Genomic DNA, 19,858 nt, shown 5'->3' with positions numbered 1-19,858 from the left:
AAGGGTGCAAGTGTGGATTCTTTACGGTCCCAGCATATCCTTCAAAATGTCATGGGTGGACCATGGGTCCGTGTGTGGGGGAAAGGAATTCCACCAAGGAATAATGAACAGGGACTGACTTGTGGCAGGACTTTGGTAAGGGATTTGGACCAAGCCTGGGGAAGATGAGAGACACTGAAACCTTAAGCAGAAGAGTTGACACGTACCAAATTTTGACTTGAATAGACCCCTCCGGCCTTTGTGTTGGAGTGGGGGCAAGAAATGGTGAAGACAGATTCTCAGAGAGTGGAGGACCTTCTCTACTAACTGAGCACTTATCATGCCCTGGCCACCAGGTTCAGCGTCTGGATGATTATTTACCTTAGAAACATTCTGGAGTCACCAAATGTTTTCAGCAGAAAAGAGACACCCATGAGTTTTCTACATCACTCTCCAGAAAACTGGGTCCTGTCCAGTGCTATCCTGGACTTTGAGATGGGCTCGAGGATGTGTACTTCTTGCCCCTTGCTCCAGCGTGTGGAGTAATGGGGGTTGCTGGTGCCGCACTCCATGGGGTTACTGTCCCAAACTGGGGTAATGGTAAGAGGCTGAGTTAGTCAATCTAAATGGGCTGATAAGTGGAGAAAGCCAAGCTGTGATGCCAAGTGCACTGGGGATAACGGGGGCCTGCGGTTTGGGTGCTGGGGGCAGCTTTCTGTGTGGTGCCCAAAGCCGTTGACCTGGACGTGCCAGGGCCCATGAGAGGAGCAGATGAGGTGCAGGTATGACCTCTTCTGATACTTTCCCATCCAGATAATCAACCGGCCTGTTTCTTTTATGTCCACATTGCCTTGCCTTTATTCTGGTTTTCATTTCTCCTCTGGAGAATTGCAGAGGCCTTCAGGTCCTGGTCTGTCCCACAGGCTCCAGCCAGAATTCATGTCCAAGAACATCATTCTGATTCCATTTAAAAAAAAGTCTTTAATAGTCATCATGCCCTGTAGAAAACTGACGGTAAGGGAAAGATCATTGTTTTGTTTTGTACTTATTTATTTGCTAAAGTAGAAGGCAAGTTTTTCTCTTTGTCCCATATTAACTTGGCTCTGGTATGCACTGTATAACAGGTACTCAAAGATATCAAGTGAATCTTTTCTAAAAGTCTTAGTCCAGAAAGGTTAGGTGTGGGCCTGCTCACAGGCAGAGGGATGGACACTTTGCCCGAATGGGCCACTTCATTCTGGGAGTCCAAGCTCTGTGAGTTTTCAAGGCCTCCTTTCTCTTCCTTGACTCAGATGGTCTAAGATACTTAACCAATGGACAGCCTTCCATCGAGCGATTCCCCATCAGCTTTAAAACCTACTTCTCAGGAAACTACTTCCACCATGTTGTGCTGGGGATTTATTGCAATGGCCGCTATGGCTCCCTGGGCATGAGCCGACGGGCTGAGCTAATGGACAAGCCATTGACCTTTCGGACTTTGAGTGACCTCATCTTTGACTTTGAAGACTCCTACAAGAAGTACCTGCACACAGTCAAGAAGGTCAAGCTTGGGCTGTACGTCCCCCATGAGCCTCATAGCTTTCAGCCCATTGAGTGGAAGCAGCTGGTCCTCAATGTCTCAAAGATGCTGAGGGCTGACATAAGGAAGGAGCTGGAGAAATACGCCAGGGACATGAGAATGAAGGTAGGTGCTGGGAAGGCAAATGAGCAATGCTAGAGAGTTCTATCCCCCTCCTGTGTCTGCCTTCCTCTTGCCTCATGCCCCGTGTTTCTGGGATGGTCAAAAGCTTCTTGAGGTTATCTGGCTAAGTAGCCACCCTATTAAAACAAAAAGTAGAAATCATTCACTATTTGACATGGACAATTAAAGTTTCTCTTTGCATACGCTACTTCAAACACCTGAGCTAAAGTCAATTTAGATGTTGTAGTAAAAGCCGTGTCTTGGCCTACAATTCCTTCTATGCAATCAAATCTAAAGTCTTGGTCATTTTAGATGAAGGTTATCATTTTGTTGTGTTTTGTCTTCATTATAATAGGGCAACCAATCACCCAGTTTGTCTGAATCTGAGGGGTCTCCCAGGACATGGAATTTTTAGTACTTAAAACCAGCCGGTCCCGTGCATAGCAGGATGAGTGGGTCACCTAGACTATTATCTATTGCAGAGTCACATTATATCTCTGCTTTGCTTTGTAAGTTGCAACACATTTTGGCATAAAATCCTGACCTGGTGTCATGATAGCAAAGAAGCATTCACTGTGGTGGCTTTGTATAAGCTATACTCATAAACCCTTCTTCCTTCTACTGTGTCACTTCCATGGTGACACAATGCCTGCTTGTTCCTCCAGGGCTCGTGGTCACTGAGAGAAAGCCTGTGCATACACTGAGGACCACAGGGGAAAAGGGATTATGCTGACCTCAGGCTTAGTTCTGTTTAGCTCTTGGGGATTGTCATCTTTACCCTGAGGGACCTGGAAATGGAGATTCTTGATAAATTGAAACCACCCTGTGCATGTGTGCGGGATGGAAGAGTCAGAGGAAGAATGAGCTGGTTTCTGGGGCAATGTAGATGGGATTCTGCCTTCACAAGACGGCACCCAGCACCCAGATGCAGCCCCAGGTGGCTGAGGCATTGGGCTCTGCTCCTCTGCTGTGGACATGGGGGCACAGTGCAATCATTTCAGCCCCCGGGAAGTGGTACCTTTGCTCCTTGCCGGTACAGACAGATAGGAGCATCCCTCAGACCTTCTCCTTGGAAGCCTTCCAGCCTCAGTGCCTTCTGAGCCTTGAGATCATGGTGGACTGAGGGCTGGGATGCTGCGGGAGGACACGAGGGTGGGGTGGGGTCCTTGAGGAGCCAGTGTGGTAACTCCTTACATCTCCTTCAGATCCTGAAACCTGCAAGTGCCCATTCTCCAACCCAAGTGAGAAGTCGGGGGAAATCCCTGTCCCCCAGAAGGAGACAGGCAAGCCCGCCTAGACGGCTCGGCAGGAGAGACAAGTCGTGAGTAGTATTTCCTCTTTTCCAGCTCAAGGCCCAACACACTCATCTGGGGGGCTTTTGTCCTGACCCATGGGGGCAAAGCTGTGTTGTGGGCTTGGCATCTGAAGCTGACTGAGATCTCCAAGAGGACCGCCCCTCATTCAGGGGGCATCCCTGGTAGAGAAGGATCCACCCTGCCCATCATTCCCATTGCGCTGACATCACCACCAGCTCTAGATTCAGATGGAGAACCCAGCCCCAGACTGCCAGAGATGAAGGCTAGCCTGAAATCTTGGCAGCATGGGAGGAGTGCTGGATTTAGAATTAGGAGGCGTGGGTCTGGGGCCAGCTCAGCTCCTTCTGAGCTACGTGATGTAAGGCCTGTCATATAACCTTCCTGGGCTCATGGTCTTTCAGCCAGAAGATGGGGTTGTCAGAATTGATGAAACTTTCTTAACACCCCGTAGCCCTCTGTGCCCAGTGGAAAGAGTGATCATTCTTTGGATCACAGCGTCAGAAATATCCACAGGCTCTTCGTCCTTTTTGCTGACTCTAGAGCCCCTGTTTTAGCCCCGAGGCTAGTGGTGCCACACCTGCTTCTTAGGTCAAAATCAGCCACTCTGAGAAGTGACAGATTGGAGAAGCTGAGGAAGCCCAAAGTAACCAGCTATAATCCACTAGCAAATATTTGGGCTATAATTATACAGGGAAAAAATATTACTTTTATTAATACCAGCAGCCTGCTGGGTATATCCCTCGCTGCACCAGGGATGGTGTGGGTACAGTGCACAGAGGTCTAGGCTGAGCCTGGGCTGTGCTGCCCATTAGCCTTGCAGCTTGGGGAAAGCCTTCAGGAGGGTTTGCCCCTCCAAAGGATAAAAATGCTTTCCCCTGCCCATCGCACAAGAAGTCTTGAGGATCAATGGAGAAGTTGTAGTGAGAGCCGCTTATTCCTGGTGAACCGCTTTTACACAAGCACATTGTTCTGGTCACGCCCAGGCTGTGGAGTAAGAAGGGAGAGCTGTAGTTTTCACTTTCAAAGGAAGAAAGCAGGACACAAGGCTTGTTCTCTCATGCTGTCTTGTAGCCGGTTGGCAATGGGACTGGGGCTGGAACCCAGCTCGCCTCTGGGACGGTGGCAGAGCAGGGGAGTGTTGGTTCTGTTTTTGGAAGAACAGGTCAGGATGAAGTGTTGTCAGTTCTGAGGAAAGTTCCCTGTTGGTCCTCATTCCACATCCCACTGCTGAGTCCAGGGTTCAGCATCTCCAGCCTGAAGGGGGTTGGCTAAGATGATGGGCGTCCCGGCTTTGAAAGGGGAGGGATGACAGGGTGGGTGGGGGTTGGGAGATCCTGTAGCAAGAGAAGCTAGAGAATGGGATTGGGTGGGGGGGGCTTCAGCATGGCTTTGTCCTTTTAGAGAGCAGGATGGCTTCAGATTTTTCACACATGCCTCTGACCCTAATCCTGCCTCTGATGCTGATCACCACCCTTGACTCTTGACCCTGGTCTTAAATTAACCCTAACCATATCTCTCCCGCTCTGTGATGCAGTCATGCATCCACTGGTGTCCCTGAACAAAGTAGCAGTTGTCTCTGGGGACCATGAATGCGTCAACCGTTCCCAGAGGGTCCTGCAGCATAGAATTCCAGAAGTAGGAACCTGGTTACTGAAGAAACAGGGGAGGGGCCCTTTGATTTGGTAGCTTTTCTGCCCCTGGAGGGCGGAGTCCTTCCCTTCAGAGCTCCCAGGCTGCAGCGGACGCTGAGCAGTCCGGAAAGCTGTGCTTTGCCCTCTCGAGCCCTGAGCACCTGAAACCCTGAGCACTCTGCGTCACGGACTGATGCACAGAAGGGCAGCTGTGGGTTTTTCAGGCGATCCCTGTTGGATCCGTTTTGCTTGTGTCCATGAGAACTCTGCAGTCCAAGGCATGTTCAATTTTTAACCTGAAAGAGTTACCCTGAGTGCCCAGGAATGGTAAAGCCCTCAAGATCTCAGAAGCTGGTTGAGGAGACAGTGGTCAGGATGATGTGCTAGGTGGTGGTCGTCTGAGAACAGTGGAGGAGGAAGGTGCATTAGAGTCCGGACTGTGGGATTTGAGGCACTTCTCGGGCATCCTGGGACACTGTCCTAGAAATGGCTGTGAATGCAGATCTGGAGTTTGAGGAAGGTGAGGAGTAGAGGTAGTGACATTAGCGCTATCTACTTAGAAGCCACAGTTGAATCAAAAGTTGGATAAGATGGTGAGGAAGGAAGGAAGTGCTGGCAGGGTCTGAGTAGCCCCAGGGAAGAAAAACCAGAGCAGGAGATGGGGGAGGAATAGGCAGAGAGGATGGATCTGGAGTGTTAAGGAGCCTGTCTGCACCTGCAGAAGACAGCTGTTAAGATCGTAGGAGCAAAGGGAGGGGGGTGGGGGATGAGAATGAGGAAAGGTGTAAGGTAGATGAAGAGGTAGAAGTGGGCAGACTGTACATTAAGTGGCTTTTATCCTGCTGGTGAAGGACGTGTGTCATTGGGGGGGAGTGAGAGAGTGGGTGGGTTGTCCATACAGGGTACGGATAAGGGGCTGCACCCAGCATGGGGCCCAGCGGAAGATGGCTAGAATGATCCTGCACCCTGTCTTCAAATCCGAGCAAGTACAGAGTCCCCAGAGGACTTGTTAAAGCAGATTGCCGGGCCCCTTCCCCAGTGCTCGAGATTCAGCATATCTGGAACCTGTTGTTCTGGGAGGTTCCCAGGCTGATGCCGCGGGTCCAGGACCACTCCTGGAGATTCATGGTTTGATCAATCAGAATGAGAGAACTGATTTGGGGGTTGACTTTATTTATTTATGTTTTACTTTATTTTATTTTTTTTTGAGAGAGAGAGAGAGAGAGAGAGAGAGAGATAGAGAGAGAGAGGAGAGAGAGAGAGAGAGAGAGAGAGACTCTTAAGCAGGCTCCATATCCAGGACAGAGCCCCATGCGGGGCTTGATCTCACAACCGTGAGGTCATGACCTGAGCTGAAATCAAGAGTCAGATGCTTAATGACTGAGCCACCCACGTGCCCCAAGGGAATTGACTTTAAAACAAAGCAGAATGTCAAGATGAAGGTACTGGGTCTGCTGAGGGGAACAGACAAGGCCGAGTATGACTCCAGGGCCCAGCTCTGCCCAGACCAGCCTGGGCCTCTAGAGACTGAGGTGCTGAGGGGAGTTAGGGGGTATGACCCCAGCCTGACACTCCATGGTGGGGCTCCGCTGAAGATGCTCTGGGAGGAGCCCTGCTGGTCACCCTCCTAGAGGCCAGATAAAGAAACTGGTTTTCAGTCACCCTGCAGAGTCACCTAATCTCTGGCTACTTTGTCACGCAGCCAAGGCAAGCGACCACGCCTGTGCCTGCAGAAGACAGCTCTCAGACAGCCGCAGTTGTGAGTGTAAAGCCACCTTGTAGTGTCCCTACTCGCCCTCTCCCCTCCTGTCCACCGGAAGCCTGGAGTGGGCCTGGGGATGGGGAGAAAGTCACCAGGGAGAGGGGTGTAGTCATTGGAGGGGTCAGGACGGAAGAGCTACGGGAAGATGGGGATTCAGTTCCACCACTCTCTTCCCTTCATGCCCCGAAGTCAACCCCAGCCCCAGCAAGACAGGCCCCAGGAACACAGAGGTGATGGCTCATAGTTCAGTGAGAACATAAACTTTTCCAAAATGGTGGAGAGTATCTACAAGCAGCCCCTGAACCCCCAGACCCTCACCCTGTCCCCACAGCCCTTTCTCCTGGGCACAACACTGGTTCCGAGGTATCTTCCTTCATCAGCTCTCCCAGTGGGTCAGGCCTTAAGGATTTCCTTTTTCACAGCTGGGGCAGGTTGGGTTTGGAAGGGTTTGAGTGTCAAGGGAGCCCAGGAAGCTTATGGGTTCCTGTGGACCATTTTATACAAGCAAATCCAGGAAGCCCATGGCCATCCTTGGTTGTGGAAGCTCTTTCCACTTCTTGTCCCCATTTGGAGGGCAAGAGGGGAATCTAGAGGGCAGATATCTTGGCTGAAGTTTCACGTGGATTGAGGTGTTAACAAGGAGAGAAGATTCTTTCCCCAATTCCTCCTAAACTCTGCTTTCTGGGCTCCAGGCCTGGGTAGGGGCTACCAGGTAGGAAGAGGGGACAGAGAGGCAAGAGTTGAAAGTGAAATGAAGGGCTGTGTGAGGCAGGGAGCACGGGAGGGGCGTGGGGAAGGACGGAAGCCCCTCCCTCCCTCTCCGGATTCCCGCTTCTGCCATTGCTGCAGACTAGAGCCCAGGGCACCTGGTTCCCAGAGGTGTATGTAGAGAAGGGCAGCTTCTCAGCTTCTCCCCATGGCCTTCGCCACGCAGGCTTTTCTCTAGGTACTCTTGATTTGGTGAGGAAACAAGGAAGGGATGTGTTTGGTTGTGACCCAATCACTCCACCGAATTCTGGCCATCCTACAGCGGAATGGCCGGGACCAGGAAGGGTTTGTGACTCTGTCGATGTCTTATTTTTTAGCATTACGTAAAGCCATCAAATCATCTCTAAATGTGTTGGGCGCCGTAACAAAGCTTGGGAGTGGCCCAAATGGTGGAATATTACCATACCAGGCAAGAGGCGCATCAGCTGTGGGGTCCCAGCCCCTTTTGGTGCTGGGATAATTTTAGTGGCTTTATATTTCTGTCGACCTCATCCCTACAGCTGAAGCTACTTCCAGCCCTGCATTCCTCTCCATTTTTGCACTTGTCTGAATAATCCTCCTGGAAAGGAGGTTCGGTGTCCCTGGGTTGACAGAAGAGTCAGCTGCGGGGGCAGCGGGCAGCGAAGACTGCATTAGTGTCAGCCAGCTCCGGCAAGGTTCCCAGAGGGAGACAGGGACCTCCCCACCCTCCATGCAAGAGTCCTTTGTCTCCACTCCCCTAGGAGTGTTTAAAGAACCTTCTGCACAGAACAATTAGGTCAGTTCCTGTGGCTCTAAAAGCGGAAGATGGGGGTCAAGATCCATGTATGAAAGGCCTGCTGTGAACTTCCAGAGACTCCTTCCCCACGCTGGGCCTCTGTCCCCTTACAGCTCATCACTGAGGGCACTCACAGTGCTTAACAGCAGTCAGGACACCCTTGGGATGGGGGCATGTTGAGGGGCACACAGGCTAGACCTGCGGTGGGAAGGGAAGTTTTTGCTTATGGCAGTGATTATTCCCAGGGGCCAGGGATGGTACACTTCCTGCACAGCTCATCCTCCTCCATTAAGAAGCTTTCCACCGAAAATGCCAACAGTCGCCCTCCTGAGAACCATGAATGCCCCCGGGGGTGGGGACCTTTCTGTCTCAGAGTCCGCAGCTCTTGGCTGGCTGCCTGTGGGCCAAACCTGGGAGCATAGAGGGCGAGCGGACCGTGGTTTTCTGGCTGGGCTGCCTTTGTCAGCGTGAAAGCAGCTCATGCCTGTTGGAGCGACCACATGGAACATTCTTCTCTAGTGGTGCAAGAGTCCCTAAGGACCTGTGAGAATGTCTCTGTTCTCTGCTGTCTGGCTTCTCTTCCTCCTCCATCCCTTCTCTGCTCTTCTTTGCCGTTTAGGGTCCTTTTCCTCCCGGTTTCTTCCTCTTTGGTTTCTCTTCTTGGTCATCTGTCTCTGTGGCGGTCTGTGGTGCTCATGGACTTTGCTCTCCCTGCTGGAGACCCTGAAGCTCACAGAGGTCACTAACCTCCAGCCTAAGACCTTCCTCCTTTCACTGCTGGCCCCAAGGCCCACAATGGAGGTCGTGCTCCATTCTGTCTTGAAGGATCACAGTTCCTCCAGGCAACTGCTCACATGAGGCCATGATGTCCTAAGGAAGTCACAGAGAATCACTTTGATTCTGTAGTCTACTTGCACTGAAGATATTTTGAATGAGGCCTGAGAAGTCATTCTCTTTGGATTCCAAATGAGAAAGTAGCCCAAAAGTTGGAAAGGAGAAAATTTCCTTAGCATGGAAAGTAGAGGGGACCCCCCACCCCACAAAAAGTAGAAAGGCTGTGGAAGGAGAGGGACAAGTAGGGCCTTCTGGATGATGTGGAGTTTCCTTCTAGAAGCCCTGACAAGGTAGTTTCCCACTCAGAGGACTGCCCAGCTTGGCTACCCTGGGATTTCATAGGGTCTAAGGTCACTGGGGACTCTTGGAGAAACCAAGATGGATGGCAAGCCTTAACAGGATTCACCTCCTGAGGCTGAGGGAGCAGAGAGCCTCCTGCAGGTCAGACCGCACTGGGGGTCCGGGAAGGGTTCTCCGGCACAGTTGGGAGGGGAATCGCAAACAGTGGCCTGTGGCTCTTGGTCTCTGGCCAGAGCCTCCTACCTCAAGACGACTTGAAAGAAGAGGCAGGTCCTGGAGAATCTCTTCTGAAATGACTCTCTTGGACTGAGGCATGTCTGCTTATGTAGCAATGTCAGCTCTCGGCCCTGCAGCTGCCCGAGGGGGCCGGCCATCCTGGCAAGTAGGGCGTGGGAGCGAGGAGTTGGACTGGCTTTGAGTGAGGGGGACAGGTGGGAAGGAACCAGCCCCTCCTCCCGGTGCCCCTCCAGCTGAGGCCTACCCAGATAGGTCATAAGTCCTAAATTGGTGCCTGGCCTGACCCGATCCCTGCTAGAGTAGACAAGAGAGGAAAACCTAGGGCCTCTGCTTGAACTAGTAAATGCGGGGCCAGTGCCATCCCTGATTTAGTCTCTTCCTCACCCTTAACACTGAGGTCTGAGAGGTCCATGTTAGAGTTTCACCCTTACTGTATGTGCCTTAAAAGAATCCTGAGTCCACAGAGAATATGGTCCTTATGGGGGTGCTTGTGTGAGAGGGTGAGTACACAGACATATGGGCAGGTACGCTGCCTGCCTGCGGGGGCTGTGACCTCAGGGGACACAGGAGTAAGCAGTACGAACAGTGGTGGCCTGTGTGTCCCAATCAGGTGGCCCTGAACTAGACACAGATGGGCTGTGTATCCTCACACGGCAGAAGCAAGAGGCAGATTTCCATCCGAAGGACGGGGATGGACCTCGCTCCAGGGAGAGCAGGAACGGCTCTTACCCCAAGACCTACGAGGTACTTGGCGCAAAGTTCTGCTTAATAATATCTCGTGGGCTGGGGTGCCTACAAGAAAGTAGCAAGCGAGCCACAGGGGCCTGTTCTCCCGGCTGCCGCCCGGACCCTCTGCCCTCCGCTCCCCAGCAGCTGCCGCAGTGAGGGGGCGGGCATTAAGAAGCCGGGAGAGGAGCTGCCCCAGACACAGGCCTTACTCGGCGGGACAGAAAGAGGACTGGGCACTGAGGGGGGATCTAGTTGGCTTTGCTTCCACTTCCTGCTTCTCTTCTTCTGAACCCAGCCTCACACAGACACAGAGCAGCTGGCACGTTCAGCCCTAGGATGTGAGGGCCCCACTTTGGTCCCTGACGCGCCACCATGAGCTTTCTGGTTCTGAGCCTCCTTGTGGTTCACTGACACCAACTTCCAGTCTAGCCCAGCTCCCTGGGCACCGAGGCCGCCTCAGGGTGTGTGAGAGACTTGAGGTTCGCGGTGATGGTTCGCTCTCCCCAGACTCCCAAGGCTTAGGTTGCAGGAGCGAGCACTCCTGGAACTTGGTAGATAAATGTGGATTAAGTGAACGAATCGCAAGTCGGATAAGATTGAGACAAACTGGAGAACTCGAAGTAGCATATCTACTGGCTACCTGGGATGAGACTTTAAAAATGTGGGGTCACATTAAAATAGTGCGAGGGCACCTGTTGGCTCAGTTGGCACAGCACACGACTCTTGATCTAGGGGCGTCAGTTCACGCCCCACGTTAGGCAAAGTGCTTACTTACAAAACAAGTCGAGAGTGTGAATTTCCACCATGTTGGGGACTAAGGTTTCCGAGCTACAGAATATGCTCTATGGAGCCGCCATCCTGTCCTCCTCAGCCTACCTCCCTTCGGAACAGCCTCTACCGCGGCTGACTCCGGGGACGCAGGCCTGAGGTTGGGGGCAAGGGGACACACGTGAGGCCAGGCCATGGAGCAGTCACCCCAAGTCACCCCAGATATGTTTACGTGACAGCAGAGGAGACTGGGATTATCCATTTGTGGGCTAAGGAGGTGTCCCCTCCTCCCTGCACAATGTGTAGAACTGCTGCTTTCCTTAAAACAGCAGGCGGGCCGAGAGCCCTTCAGAAGGAGAGGCCTTTGAGATCTCTTCCCTGTCTGGACAGGGGAGGGATTTGGAGAAATACATTGTTCAGTCTAAAATAATAGCCGTGGATCTGATGGGAGGCTCTGGGCAAGCGCAGATCCGGCTGAATCATCATCCTGGTGCTTGTGTTTCTTAAAAATAAACCCAAGTGCAGAATCCTAATTATAGCCAGGGGAGCACGTGGAAGAGGTCTCTCCACACACAAGCCCTGGCCCTGAGATGCGCTGGCCGGGAGGGAACAGTATTTCTGGCTGGGCCGCACGGGCAGGTGGCAGGCTGTGATAACCCACTTCTGCTGGTCGCCAGGCCAGGAAGTCGCAGCCAGTCTCGCTGTGAGGGAAAAGGGTTTCCTCTTTCAGGCAGTTCACTGGGGATCTCAGCGGAACGCCTTTTCTGCCAGTATTAGCCTTTTGTTCTCATCTGGGTTCTGGATACTTAGAGGGAGACGGGGGGGGGGGGGGGGGGGGGGGGGGGGGGGGGGGGGGGGGGGGGGGGGGGGGGGGGGGGGGGGGGGGGGGGGGGGGGGGGGGGGGGGGGGGGAGAGGGCGGTGGTTGGGTGGGATACAGAGGAAGAAAACGATCTGCTCCCTTTCCTTTGGAAGCCCTCAAGCTCTCTGTCATTGCAGAACCTCATTCCACTTTCCAAGCAGGCAGGTTCCCCAGGCGGCTTTTAGAGGTAAGAGGAAGCTCTTCCTATACAGAAAAAAATTCTTCCTACCTGTGAATTCTCAGAATGTTGTTACGGCGACTTGAATTCCTGGCTTAGAACTTTGTTTAAAACATCCCATGATAAAAGCAACATAAATGAAGCCCTATCAGCCATTTACATGTTAGTGAGAACTTGACCCAAGTTTATTGAGAAGTACAGAGTGGGGTTTCCTAGGTAAATTTACTTGAGCCCTGCTCTCAATTTGTTCAGTCTTTGAGGCAGACATAAGGACTATGAACCTGCAGGATTCTTTACCAGATGTATCAGAGGGCATACCCTAGCATATAGGGGCAAGGGGCAATGCATTGTGAGGGAAGGAAAGTCAGAAAATACTTAGGGGAGAAGTAGTATTTGGGCTGGACCTTGAAGGGGTGACAAGGAGACATGGGGGAGGGCATTCTGTAAGTCACAGTGCAGAGACAGGGGTGGTTGTGGTATCATCCTTCGATGCTTGGGAGGATTCTTTGGGTGGGAGGCAGGAGGATGGAGCTTCATGGTAAAGGGCGTGGGCTCCAGATTCTGGGGACGAGTTTTGGCTCCACCACTTGCTGAACAAGTGACTTTGCTTTAAGCAAGTTCGCTAATTTTCAGTGCCTCGGTTTTTCCCCCTGTAAAACGGGTAGGAACAGTATCAACCCCCTCAGCTTATGGTGAGAATTGGTTAATCCCCGTAAACCTCTCAGAGCAATGCCTGGCCCCTAGTTAGTGCTAACTGAATGAACACTATTTCTCCTGGTGGTTTCTCAGCACCTGGAAGATGGATGGGGGCGGGGAACTGGTGGAGGTGCTAACGGAAAGTTTAGAAAAAGGGGGCTAAAAAACCCCCAAATTAAAATTTTTTAAATGTTTTATTTATTTTTGATACAGAGAGAGACAGAGCATGAGAGGGGGAGGGGCAGAGGGAGAAGGAGACACAGAACCAGAAGCAGGCTCCATGCCCTGAGCTGGCTGTCAGTACAGAGCCTGATGCGGGGCTCGAACCCACGAATGTGAGATCTGACCTGAGCCGAAGTCGGAGGCTTAACCGACTGAGCCACCCAGGCACCCCAAACCCCCCCAAATTAAAGTACATCTGTTTTGGGGGTGCTTGGCTGGCTCAGTTGGTAGAGGATGGGGTTCTTGGTTTTGGGGTCGTGCGTTTGAACCCCATGTTGGGTGTGGAGATTGCTTAAAAATAAAATCTTAAAAAAAAACAGTAGATCTGTTTTCAAGGGAGTCAGTAGTGGACCAAGGGTAAGGGTAAAGTTTTAGGAACACAGCCTTTGAGAAATGTGGTGAAAATTTCTGTTTCCTCAGAGCTGATGGGCTCCAAGGTGAAGAATTCAGGCGAGGGGGGAAATAAACGGCTTCCGGGCAGTGGCATGGTGGAGGCAGGGCAGGGCAGCTAGAGACTGTGGTCTTCTCAACCTCCTTGACCCTGTAGAGCAAAGCAGCAGGTGCTGTCGGTCACAGGACCGAGGAGAGGACGCAGGTCAGCGCACATGTATTCCAACACCTGAGACACCCTGCTAGGCTCCCGTATTGCTGGCGCTGGTCTCACACATCAGGGGCAGCACATCTGTTAGTTTCAGAGAAGTGGAGGTGTGACTCGGTGTAGAGAAGGAGGCCAGGTGGGGAAGAAAGCGTGGGCAGGAAAGGTGCAGACACGGAGGGGGATCGTGCTCCCTGGGAGGTGTGCAAGGACCCTGGAATGGGGATTCTCTTGGGAAGCGCAAGGAACAGACAAGGGGAGATCTAAAGAGTCACAAAGGCTTAGGTCCTACACAGTGTGCAGGGCTCCAGGGAAGAAGAATGGCTGTTGTTGCTTTTAATATTTATTTATTATTTTGAGAGAGTGAGAGAGAGAGAGAGAGAGAGAGAGAGCAGGGAAGGGGCAGAGAGAGAAGGAGACAGAGTCTGAAATAGGCTCCAGGCTTTGAGCTGTCACCACGGAGCCTGACACAGGGCTGGAACTCATGAACCATGAGATCATGACCTGAGCGGAAGTCAGATGCTTAACCGATGGAGCCACCCAGGCGCCCCAGAAGACTGACTCTTATAAGTGAGTCTCCGGACTTCATGCAGGTGTGGCCGTTTCTCCTGAGTGGAATGCTAGAGAACTTTCTAGGCGTGTGTTCTTACTCCACATGCGAACCTTCCTCAGGCCGACTCCACACCCACTGTAGCTAGCTAGCTAGCATTGTGTCTGGACTGATGTTGTATTAATGAGTTAATGGAGGGTAAGGAAAGGTACTAGTCAGGCTCTGGTTTGGCGGTGGGTAAGGTTGGGGTGACTTAATCACGACCGATGATGTGATGTGAAAGAAGCTCAGCGGAGGTGGTGGGGGCATCTCACTGCGTTCTCTGTGTGCGTTGGGCACCAGGAGAAGAGACACAAAGAAACCAGAGGCATGACTCCTGACCCGCAAAGCAGGGCCCATGATCACGCTGAGAAATCAGCCCCTTGCAACACAGAGACAAGCAAGTTGACGAGTTCTTTAGTAGTGCCGAGCAGCCGGGCAGGGAAGGCTTTTTCTTCTTCTTCTTTTTTTTTAATTTTTTTAATGTTTTATTTATTTTTGATACAGAGAGAGACAGAGCACGAGAGGGGGAGGGGCAGAGAGAGAGGGAAACACAGAACTGGAAGCAGGCTCCAGGCTCTGAGCTAGCTGTCAGCACAGAGCCTGACGCGGGGCTCGAACCCACAAACGTGAGATCTGACCTGAGCCGAAGCCGGAGGCTTAACCGACTGAGCCACCCAGGCGCCCTGGAAGGTTTCTTGACCACGTTGAATAATCAGGTTTCAGAGGGGATGTTCATAGGCTGTTGATGACTCTTCTGAGATGGGACATCTCTGAAAAAAGAGAGAAAGGGAGGGGGGATGAAGAGGAAGAAAGGGAGAGGGGATGGAGGTAGAGGGAGAGACCGAGACCGAGAATGAGAATATGTAGGGGGTAGAACTAGTTTGCCAAAGTCCTTAAGCAGCCCCCTAGATGGAAGCTAGCTGTTCATTTCTGGCTCTGTTCACGTTGAATGAGTTGGACCACATTTTTGCCAAGGGAAAACTGTTTGCTGTTAGGAAGGCTTTCAAAGGCTAAACCAAGTAACTTTTCAACAATTATATTTTCATTTTGGTCTCCTTTTTTTTTTCAAATATTTAAAACAAGGTTGACATGCAGCCTAAAAACGTTTTCAGTCTTCTTATAAAAATGGCTAAATGTGAAACTTTTGAATTAGGAATCACTAGCCACACTGAATATGCTCAACTTGGTTTATAATCTCAGTTCTCTCTTATCAAAGAGGGTAGAAGGCTAAGAAATGGGAGAGCTGTGAGCTAAGTGGTGAGAATGCTTAGGCGTCGTTTTATATTGGGAAATCATTGAGGAAACATCTTTAATGACAGATGATATGCTTACTGATTTTCATTTACCAGCTTGAAGTACTTTCTTAACATGACTTCACATAAATGCTTAATGCTTCAGAAAATGTATTTAGAGAGGAGATTTGCCACGGGATGATTTTCCATACTGACGTGCTTTTTCAGATGAATTGTAAAGGATTTGTCCTGACTTTATGCATTCAAGCCTGGAACCGACAGTAACCCTCTATCAAAGATAGTCGAGACTCTGTCCATACCAATCTGTCACTTGAGAGGTCCTGAAGTTAGTGACTGGGCCCCCCCCCACCCCCGCTAGGGCACCAATCCCGGGAAGCTAAGGTTTCAAGGAGAATTTGGATCCAGGTTTTTAGTTCTGCCATATTAGATGTAACTTAAAAACAATTTTTTTTTTTTTTAGCATTTGTTTATTTTTTGAAAGAAAAAGACAGAGCAGGAGCCGGGGAGGGGCAGAGAGAGAGAGGGAGACACAGAATCTGAAGCAGGCTCCAGGTTCTGAGCTGCCAGCACAGAGCCCGATGTGGGGCTTGAACTCACAAACCTTGAGACCATGCCCAGAGCCGAAGTTGGACATTCAACCGACTGAGCCACCCAGGTGCCCCTGGATGTAACTTTTTAGACCCTTGGCAAGGTTTACAGATAACTGGGTTTCAGAAATTAGAAGGTGACCAAATCCAGGTTTCAGGTCGGACAAACTCATTCGGCAACCCATAAACCCATAAACCCAACACTGAAAGCCTGTGAAAATGGTCCCTGGATCTTGTGGAAGCGGACTGAGAACACCAGGCTTGAGCTGGGAACTCGGGCTGGTGTGGCGCGGTGGGGGTGAGGGTGTGGGGCACCAGAAGGGTTAGGAGAACGAATTACAGTTCCTGGAGTAAAAAACCACGTGACCTTTCTCTCTCCCACGCCCTCACCCCGCCATCTTTCTCGGACCCTTAGGCCTGCGCTGCCTGAGAAGGTGGCTGACCTGGGCACGCTGAACGAAGTGGGCTACCAAATCCGAATTTAGGCAAGCCATATCAGCCAGCAAGGGGGCTCTGTGGTGCTTCTGTCTGCACTTTGCCCCAGCATCTTCAGGAGGAACTGCAACTATTTATTGAGAACCTGTGAATTTTATTTCTACGGATTCACTCGGACGCAGCACCGGAGTGGGTGGTAACAATGAACTGAAAAAACTCCCGAAGGGGCAACCGTGGAAAGGCTGAAGAAAGCCCACTGCGGATGGACTGACTTCCTCACTACAGATAGAAAGGGTAACACCATCAACTGTAGTTTTATATTTTCCCATTTACCTGTTTCTGTTTACTTGCTTTTGAACATTATGCCTCACCGGTAGGAAATGTTAAGGAAACCCTCCCTCCTACTTTTGATATAGTAAGGTAACTCAGTCAGTATTAATGTCTTTTTCAGCAATAACAGAGGCAAAGATTGGTGGGATTTTTTTTAAGCAGTCAATATTACCTCAGCATCTTGACATCAGATATGCAAACTTAATGGTGTTTTCATTTTTTTATACTCTATTTGTATTGTTTCCCCAATATTTCCAGTGGGGATCTCCACAAACTTTGGAATTTTTTCCTGGTGCACACATCATGAGACTTAAGGTATTATATCAAGGGTTTCACTAAAAAGCACTGAAATTCTTCTGGTAGTATGGGAAACTACTTTCAGGACGTTGGAGCTACTTTCCTAATCTTAAAGCATTCGCGGATAGTAGTTTCTGTTCTTTCAAAACAAAACAAGCACGTGCAGAAGGTAGTCTGTGTTCTGTCACTGACATTTAAACTTTGCAAATTCCAGCAAAAGAAAAAAAAAAGCACAAGAGGTCATAGCGCTGTTGACACAGATTGAGCAGAATTGCAGCCACCTCTGACAGTCACACTCAGAAGGGCAGAGGCCGGGAGTGAATCAGTAGAGCCTGGAGAACCAGATAACCTTTCTCCTCAACGTTCCATCCGATCTTTGAACTCCGAGTCAGGCCTTACTTCTGAAGGACTCACGGTTGTTAAGAGACGTGTTCCACTGTCATATATTGAGACCAAGTGTGGCACAATGCCATCATTTTCCAGTACCTTGCTTTTTAAGTACTGCTTCGTAACATTTAGGACCTGGTATTGGAAAATGCGGAGAATGAGAGAAGCAGAACGTTCTTTAAAATGGAAGAGACTTTCAGGTACAGGGTTATACCTCAGAGCCTGATTTAGTCCGTCCAGGGCAGTATGAATATGTGGCCTGGCCTGCATAGGGTGGTTACAGTGGAACTTGGACTGCAGGCCACACAGAAGGACTCTGACGGCCAAGTCCGTGTGTTAGCAACATCAAGAGCATGCTTCTGTTTCATCTGTTGTTGTTTTTTTTTTTTTCTCAGCAGCCATGCCAACTCGTGAGACCTGTAGGCGTATTTAAGTGAAGTCTGCTAGTCAACAAAAGTGTTACTTTAGCCTCAATGCTTCCTCTCTGGCTTTCTTTCACTAAAGGTGATTTTAGAAAGGGAGTAAAAGAGTAAGAATCTGCTTGATTCTTGACCAATAAAACCACCGATGGTAACTTCATCTTTTGGCCACGTATGCACGAGCTTGCTTTATTGCTAAAACTCAATGGCATTAATGGAAAGTAGGATTTTCTTGGAAAAAGAAGTGTCCTTTACATGAAAAGGACCGAGTAAGTGTACATCTCAGTTGGGTGAAAATACAGAAGTTAAGAATTCTGAACTTAATCACTTTAAGAATACTACTATCAGAGTTTAAAATGAGGGTTCTTTGTACGTCTTCATGAGGCAAACTCATTTGAATTAGTCAATTCATTCTTGTTCTAAAGCAATCTCGATTTAGCACCCTTTACTTATGAAAAACAAGACATATCTATCTTATGTTTATCATTGTGAAGCGTTATTATCTCCGATAAATATACCACTTACATCACTGCAGTGTAAGTAGCTTGGAATAGGATTTTCCAAGTGTTGGTTAAGTACCGTCTCATCCAAAGTAGGAAATGTCGATTGTTGTAGAGCCTTTTGTGTCCCACAAAAATGCGTAAAAGATCAGGAACACAGACCGTCCTAACATGCTGACATATGAGCCTTAAAACTGCCAACTGGCTTGGTGATTCAGTTAGTAAGTAACCTGACTCTTCCCCACTCACTTCTTGATTTTAAGATTCATTTCCGCAAAGCCAGGGTTAGTGGCAGAAACATGAAGATTATTTTAAAATGCTCTTAGTTTTCATTCTATTTTCATTGCCTATGGAATTATGTTAATTTCTAAAAGACCTGAGTAAGGCACCAAACTCCTAAATTCTAGTGCAATAATTTTGAATTAAAATGATATCAAGGTAAAAAGCAAAACAAAACAAACCATGACACTATTTAACCCCCAAAATGGATTTTAAGACTGGCCATAATTCAAAAGATAAAAAAGAAGACTATGCGATGATTTGAGTCTAGTATTCAAAGTTATTAATGTAAGAGACATTTTGTACGCAAGCCATTCTGGGGATACACGGCAAGGTTTAAATGGAGGACAGAGATTCTGATTTTAGACTACATGTTGTGCTGTTCTGAGTACGCTTCATTTCAGAAAGTGATATTTAGTATTTTCTATACACTTTGAAATCATGAACATTTCGCTTTTTCTAAGTCAGTTATTTCATAAGGATTTTATTAATAGATATTGGTAAATAGAACTTTGGAAATCTTAATTCTGTATTCTTACTATACCCGAGGCTTTTGTAAGCTATAGTTTTATGTACAACCTTGTACAGTTTTTTTGACACACAATTCAGAATCTTGTTTATTCTCTTGGACTTTGTTCTGGCCAATACATTTTTTTTAAATCTTTAAGGAAAACTGTGATTGTTTTAGTGGGTATTTTTCTAAGTAAAGGAGAACTTGTATAATGGTATTTTAGAGAATGCCAGATAAGTGCATGTTTCAAGTTAACGTTTTCCTCACCACTTGTATGTTTATACACAGCATGGGACTTTAATAAAACCATCCTGGAAACGGAAGGATTGCTCTTCTTCCAAGAATGTAAGATGGTGTGATTTATTTTTTTTCGTCCTTTGGCTACATACTTGTCCTAGCAAACTAATTTATCACTCTCTCATCCCTGTCTTCTTCCACAATTTGCAGACTCTCTATTAAACACTATTCTGTCTTGCCACATCTTAATTCACTTCCATCTTAGCATCACCCTAAGTAATACAGGCTAAGGGCAATGAAATAGTTTATTTATTTTATTTTTTAAATTTTTAATGTTTTTTTAAGTTATTTTTGAGAGACAGAGACAGTGCGAGCAGGGGAGGGTCAGAGAGAGAGGGAGATACAGAATCGGAAGCAGGCTCCAGGCTCTGAGCTGTCAGCACAGAGCCCGAGGCGGGGCTCGAACCCACGAACTGTGAGATCATGACCTGAGCCGAAGCTGGACACTTAATGGACTGAGCCCCCCAGGCGTGCCTGAAATAGTTTAGACAGGGCAACGGCCCAGCATATGCAGCTTGGTACACCTGCCACAGAACCTTCAGGCACAGATGCACCAGTGTAATAATTAATTAGGTGATTCATGGGGACAAAGTGACTTGACTTCTGTTTCCCCAAAGCCCCTGAACTCTCTGGATGTCTAACTTGGGTTTTTAGGAAA

General features: G+C 49.3%; 1 protein-coding gene across 15 annotated transcripts in view; it reads left to right on the top strand.

Moving 5' to 3' along the window:
* Positions 1-19,374, top strand: part of VASH2 (vasohibin 2) — a 37,544-nt gene extending 18,170 nt beyond the window's left edge. For 2 of the 15 annotated variants that reach the window (XM_029935306.1, XM_029935299.1), the window contains exons 5-10: positions 1,276-1,663; positions 2,866-2,981; positions 6,310-6,366; positions 11,736-11,809; positions 16,161-16,474; positions 17,590-17,784. In XM_029935306.1, the coding sequence (XP_029791166.1) occupies positions 1,276-1,663; positions 2,866-2,981; positions 6,310-6,366; positions 11,736-11,809; positions 16,161-16,201 (676 nt within the window). In that variant the 3' untranslated portion in view covers positions 16,202-16,474; positions 17,590-17,784. Of the gene's footprint in view, positions 1-1,275; positions 1,664-2,865; positions 2,982-6,309; positions 6,367-6,558; positions 6,644-9,875; positions 10,010-11,735; positions 11,811-16,160; positions 16,980-17,589; positions 17,785-19,191 lie in introns of those variants that run through there. The other 13 variants (XM_029935302.1, XM_029935303.1, XM_029935304.1 and 10 more) reach the window with 13 other exon arrangements.
* The last annotated feature ends 484 nt before the right edge of the window (positions 19,375-19,858 follow it).

The sequence above is a fragment of the Suricata suricatta genome, chromosome 3, assembly GCF_006229205.1.
Source record: "Suricata suricatta isolate VVHF042 chromosome 3, meerkat_22Aug2017_6uvM2_HiC, whole genome shotgun sequence".
Classification (NCBI taxonomy): Eukaryota; Metazoa; Chordata; class Mammalia; order Carnivora; family Herpestidae; genus Suricata; species Suricata suricatta.
This window is presented reverse-complemented; position numbering and strand designations above follow the sequence as displayed.